Below are 6,414 nucleotides of genomic sequence, written 5' to 3' on the forward strand. Positions count from 1 at the left end.
AGTCCAGGCATATTACAGCTTACTTACAGAGTTTTTCTTCATGAAGTATTGGTTCATGTAAAGAGAAATCAAATTAAAACTTGAAGTAAGAGAAATAAATCCTTCTAAGTTGGTGGTATCATTTGGGAAGATTTAGGACATGCTGCACTGCTGAAGGAAATATGTCACTGAGAGTAGGCTATGAGAATTTACATTCATACGCCAGTTCCAGTTCCAACACTCTGCTTCATGTGGAAGATTACGGCTTTGAGTTCTTAAGTTCCAGCTTTAGTGCCATGTCTGACACTTTTTGTCATGGCTCTTTCATGGTGATCCTATTATCCTCTAGAACCATGACCTGAAGAAGATGCTTTTATATGTTGAAAGACATTATATCACAACTGAAAAGGAGGCAGTACACATCCATAAATATTTACACCTGAATTACATATTCCATGCAGTTGAAGAGAGTATAAAATCTAAAAGGGTTACATTATTGTTCAAATTCATTTTGCAAGTCTTAAAATTATGGAAGGAAGGATACGCTGACTACTGAAAGTTAGGCAACACCAACAGCTGTGAAAAGGAGTTTGCCCCCACTAGACATAGCAATTCTCTTTCTCTCTGAGAGAAAGTCATTACAGCTGGGCTCTGCTCCATTCTTCCATGAAAGCTTCCCAGCAGAAATGTCTGTTGCTGATCTGCTCCACTCTCCTAAGGGAGTCTCCCATAAGAGGTGTCCATTGCTTCTGTGCTCTTCTAGGCTAAGTGAGTTTCCAAACAGTTATGTCAACTGTATCTCAGTTCAACTCCACTAGAGATTTCCTGATCCATTCCAGTGAAAGAAGGTGTTCATATAAATCTCAGTCAAGAGATTTATTTAGGAGGGAAGAATCCAGAGTGTGAGTTCCTCTGCAAGTCTGGAAAGAGGCAGCTGCCAACTGAATGAGCATATGACTCATATAGGGCTTCTTGGAGGCAGAGCAGCTCTAAGGAGATTTAGAAGGTGAGAACTGGTGAGATTTAAATGCCTGGGCTTGAACAAGCTCAGAGATGGGCTGGATTTTGTGCTCTGGAGTTGGTTGGTTTTGAGCTCAGAGAGACAAGTGTAGATTGCATTTTTTTTTTGCTTTGGTTTGAGAGCCAAAGCAGATTTCTTTCAGTATCCAGATTTGATGTTTGACTGTGTTTTCAGGGTGATGTTGTATCTTTCACTAGTTCTGGAATTAGGAGCAAAGGGTTTTCCTTTGTATCTCATTTCACTACCAGGTTGCGATTCTTATCTTGGCTCTATCTCCTTCCCAAAAGACTTCATAAAATCACAAATTAGGTTTTGTCCATGAGTTTCCTGGTGCAAATAAAATAAAAGCTGGTATCATAATGCTTGAACAGATTGTTGACACTATCATTTTTTAAAGAATAAATACTGTTGGATAATAGACTGTAAATGTGATGGCTTAAAATTAATTTGCAATAAGAAACCCTCAGTGTCTTCTTCAGGTACCCAAAAACTTTATCAGATTGATTACACACAAAAAGTTTTACTCCTGTAACAAGTACAAAACATTTACCACACTAAGTTTATTTTTTTCACTACATTATGATTATTCTCATGTTTTTGAAGACTATAATCCTTAAGTTTACAGTTTCTCTCCAGGATAGTTTGATTCATGTATTTGGAGATTATTGTGACAACAGATTTGCGAAACAAATCCATTCACAAGTTTCTTTCCAATCTGTGTCCTTTTCTGCATTTGAAGATGAATAAGACATGAAAAGACTTTTCCAAACTCATTTCATACATACCTTTTTGCACCCATGTGTGTTCTTTGATGCCTTTGAAGAGCATTGTTTTGAGCAAAGACCTTATCACACTGATTACATTCATAGGGTTTCTCTCCAGTATGTGTTCTTTCATGTATTTGAAGAGCATTGTGTTGAGCAAAGGTCTTACCACAGTGATTACATTCATAGGGTTTCTCTCCAGTATGTATTCTCTTATGCAATTGAAGAGTATGGGCCTGTCCAAATGCCTTACCACACTGATTACATTCATAGGGGTTCTCTCCAGTGTGTGTTTGCTTATGCGATTGAAGATGATTGTGTTGTGCAAAGGCTTTACCAAACTGATTACAATCATAGGGTTTCTCTCCAGTATGAGTTCTTTCATGTGTTTGAAGATGACTGTGTTGAGCAAAGGCCTTACCACACTGATTACTTTCATAGGGTTTCTCTCCAGTATGTATTCTTTTATGCAATTGAAGAGTACGGGGCTGTCCAAATGCCTTACCACACTGATTACATTCATAGGGTTTCTCACTAGTATGTGTTCTTTTATGGTATTGAAGAGTATTTTGTTGAGCAAAGGCCTTACTACACTGATTACATTCATAAGGTTTCTCTCCAGTATGTGTTCTTTTATGCACTTTAAGATGACTGTGTTGAGCAAAGGCCTTACCACACTGACTACATTCATAGGGTTTCTAGGTAGTATGTGTTTTTTTATGCAATTGAAGAGAATGAAGCTGTCCAAAGGCCATACCACACTGATTACATTCATAGGATTTCTCTCCAGTATGTGTTCTTTTATGCTTGTGAAGAGCACTGTGTTGAGCAAAGGCCTTACCACACTGACTACATGCATAGGGTTTCTCTCCAGTATGTGTTCTTTCATGTATTTGAAGAGCTCTGTGTTGAGCAAATGTCTTACCACACTGATTACATTTATAGGGTTTCTCGCCAGTATGTATTCTTTTATGCAATTGAAGAGTATGGGGCCGTCCAAATGCCTTACCACACTGATTACATTCATAGGGTTTCTCTCCAGTGTGTGTTCTTTTATGCGATTGAAGATGATCGTGTCGTGCAAAGGCTTTACCACACTGATTACATTCATAGGGTTTCTCTCCAGTATGTGTTCTTTCATGGTTTTGAAGAGTATTTTGTTGAGCAAAGGCCTTACTACACTGATTACATTCATAAGGTTTCTCTCCAGTATGTGTTCTTTTATGGGTTTGAAGAGTACTGTGTTGTGCAAAGGCCTTACTACACTGAATACATTCATAGGGTTTCTCTCCAGTATGTGTTCTTTCATGTATTTGAAGATGACTGTGTTGAGCAAAGACCTTACCACACTGAATACATTCATAGGGTTTCTCTCCAGTGTGTGTTCTTTTATGCGATTGAAGATGACCGTGTCGTGCAAAAGCTTTACCACACTGATTACATGCATAGGATTTCTCTCCAGTATGTGTTCTTTCATGTATTTGAAGATGACTGTGTTGAGCAAAGGCCTTACCACACTGATTACATTCATAGGGTTTCTCTCCAGTATGTGTTCTTCTATGCAATTGAAGATGATTAAGTCATGCAAAGGCCTTACCACACTGATTACATTCATAGGGTTTCTCTCCAGTATGTGTTCTTTTATGGTTTTGAAGAGTATTTTGTTGAGCAAAGGCCTTACCACACTGACTACATTTATATGGTTTCTCTCCAGTGTGTGTTCTTTTATGATATTGAAGATGATCGTGTCGTGCAAAGGCCTTACCACACTGAATACATTCATAGGGTTTCTCTCCAGTATGTGTTCTTTCATGTATTTGAAGATGACTGTGTTGAGCAAAGACCTTACCACACAGAATACATTCATAGGGTTTCTCTCCAGTGTGTGTTCTTTTATGCGATTGAAGATGACCGTGTCGTGCAAAGGCTTTACCACACTGATTACATGCATAGGGTTTCTCTCCAGTATGTGTTCTTTCATGGTTTTGAAGAGCATTTTGTTGAGCAAAGGCCTTACTACACTGATTACATTCATAAGGTTTCTCTCCAGTATGTGTTCTTTTATGCTCTTTAAGATGACTGTGTTGAACAAAGGCCTTACCACACTGACTACATTCATGTGGTTTCTCTCCAGTGTGTGTTCTTTTATGTGATTGAAGATGATCATGTCGTGCAAAGGCCTTACCACACTGATTACATTCATAGGGTTTCTCTCCAGTATGTGTTCTTTTATGCCTTTGAAGATCACTCTGATATGCAAAGGCCTTACCACAGTGATTACATTCACAGGGTTTTTTTTCAGTATGTGTTCTTGTGTTCATTTGAAAAGAACTGTGATGAGCAAAGGCTTTACAACACTGATTAGATGCATAGGATTTCTCACTATAATATTTTCTTTCATTCCTCTGAAGCTGAGTATCATATGCCAAGGCTTTATCACATTGAGGATGTACTGAATATTTCTTTCCAGAATTATTTCTTTTAATCCTGCAAGTATAATTGGAACACATAAAAGTTTTACCACATTCAATACACTCATGAACCTACATATCTGTATGTATTATTTTTATAATTTAGTCTAATAGTAAACAGAATTCAGATATTAAGGTTTTATAACTTTGTTTAAACTCATGCTTTCTTCTGTAATTAAGGGTTCTTTTGCATTTTTTAAGACACTTGTCATGGTAAATTCCTTTATTATGTGGTTTAAATTTTCACCTTTACAGAAACATTTTTCAATTTGACATATTTCACATATTTGAAGACAACTGAATAACCTCAGAACAACTTTATTGCATTCTTAAACTGTCCTATACTGTAAATCATACTACATTTGCTAAGTAAACTAGGACAATAAGAAGTATTTGCACAATTCTAGAACTCATGTGGCTTCTCTGCACTGTGACTTTTTTTATGTATTAACAGTTATGTGAGAAAACCAATTTTTTATATAGTTCAATCAATTTGAGAAAGGGTACTTAACATGGGGACTAATGCTTATCTTCTAATTGTTTTTAGAGAGAGATATGCTGTGATTTTCCATATTCCCATGCGCATAGGCTTGTATTGAGAGTAATTTGTGGTATACAAGGTAAAGGAAGAATCACAAACAAAAAATTTCCACACTGAATTATCACGGTGTGACATTCTGTTCCTCATAGATGTGCAGTAGAAGTTTCTTCACAACAACTGCCACTTAACTCTAACTGCTTCTGTCACCAATCTTAATATAGTAATAAGAAGTATATGAGTAATACAAGATTTACTATGTGCTCTCGATTTATTAGAAAGTCTTGCAGATATACTTATCATCACTCCAATGTATACACATTTTGTATTATGAGTAGTAAGAAATAAATGGATTGGTGGATCTACAGAATAGCTCTCATGGTTGTATGCTTCAAATGCTGATATCTGTTTAGCCATTTCTCATGATTTCTTAATTAAAAAAAATGCCTTGAAAATGTAATTCAACTACATGAAATTCTATATGGATTTTTCAGAAGTTAATAATCATAAATGCACTTAAAGCTGTGCTTATTCACACTGTTGCTTTTATTTAAATCTTCTAGGACACATTATCATTTTATTAGAGGATCATTATTTTCAGCATGCATAAGAAAATTACCTTTCATGTCTTCTAGAATGTTGACAATGTTCTTTACTATTATGTTCTTCCCAAATGTATCCTAAAATGCAGTACCAGAAAATGTATGTTATAATATTGAATACTATGCATCATTTAAGTAACTATTTTAACTAAACCTTAGAACCATTTTGATTTATTTACCTCATTCTTATTCTCCTTTCTAAATCAAATTATTTTTTTCTCATTTTTTTTTGTTTTTTTCGAGACAGGTTTTCTCTGTAGCTTTTGGTGCCTGTCCTGGAACTAGCTCTTGTAGACCAGGCTGGCCTCGAACTCAGAGATCTGCCTGCCTCTGCCTCCCGAGTGCTGGGATAAAAGGCGTGTGCCACCACTGCCCGGTTTAAATCAAATTATTGAAGAACATAATTAACCAAGAAAAAGCTGTCCCTTTATTTTGAAACAAGAAGGAAATTAATTTTTACCTATAGTAGTGAGGTTCCTGTAGGTCTCCAGCATCACATCTTTGTAGAGATTCTTCTGGGAAGGATCCAGCAAATTCCACTCTTCCCAAGTGAAGTTGATATGCACATCATCATAGGTCACTGCCTTCTAAAATATGCCATACATGATAGTGACATGATAGTGACACCATTGTAAATGTATACTTCTTTGATAGTATAGTCATAAAATTCTGGTATTCCCTAGTCATATTCTAAGACATAGACACTCACTTTAGAAGGAAAGTGTATAGGAGAGTCATCTCTGTCATTTCTTTACTCTTTGAATGAGATATCACCTTACATGTGAAATATCTATTAGCAAAGAGAAACAAGAAAACATATCAACAGTATATAGTACACATGAGAAAATTTTATGAAGATTAACTAACTACAAATAGAAAAATAAGTTGGACAACCTGGTTGTATTGACTCATGCCTTTAAGCTCAGAACTTCAAAAGCAGAGGCGGGTATATTTTTCCCTGAGTTAAATGCCAGACAAGTCTATGCAATAAGGTCCAGGAAGGTGAAAGTACATAGTAAAACCCTGTCTTCCAGGAAGT

The 6,414-nt window shown here is 36.3% G+C and overlaps 1 protein-coding gene across 1 annotated transcript; it reads right to left on the reverse strand.

The window, feature by feature from the left end:
- Positions 1 to 3,344: 3,344 nt before the first annotated feature.
- On the reverse strand, positions 3,345 to 5,869 carry LOC121459078 (zinc finger protein 120-like). Its single transcript, XM_041668588.1, has 3 exons — positions 5,836 to 5,869; positions 5,393 to 5,453; positions 3,345 to 4,167 (listed from the first exon to the last, which is right to left on the reverse strand). The coding sequence occupies exons 1-3, from the start codon at positions 5,867 to 5,869 to the stop codon at positions 3,345 to 3,347; spliced, it is 918 nt and encodes a 305-aa protein (XP_041524522.1).
- Positions 5,870 to 6,414: the final 545 nt, after the last annotated feature.

Source organism: Microtus oregoni, unplaced genomic scaffold (genome assembly GCF_018167655.1).
Source record: "Microtus oregoni isolate MIOR12 unplaced genomic scaffold, Mior012 000018F_ref0000195, whole genome shotgun sequence".
Lineage (NCBI taxonomy): Eukaryota > Metazoa > Chordata > Mammalia > Rodentia > Cricetidae > Microtus > Microtus oregoni.

Coding starts and splice junctions, on each gene's coding strand:
- LOC121459078 (XM_041668588.1), bottom strand. CDS start 5,869: ATGCTGGAGACCTACAGGAACCTCACTACTATAG. Junction 5,454..5,835: donor CAGGAACCTCACTACTATAG/GTAAAAATTAAT, acceptor ACTGCATTTTAG/GATACATTTGGGAAGAACAT. Junction 4,168..5,392: donor CATTCTAGAAGACATGAAAG/GTAATTTTCTTA, acceptor TCAGCTTCAGAG/GAATGAAAGAAAATATTATA.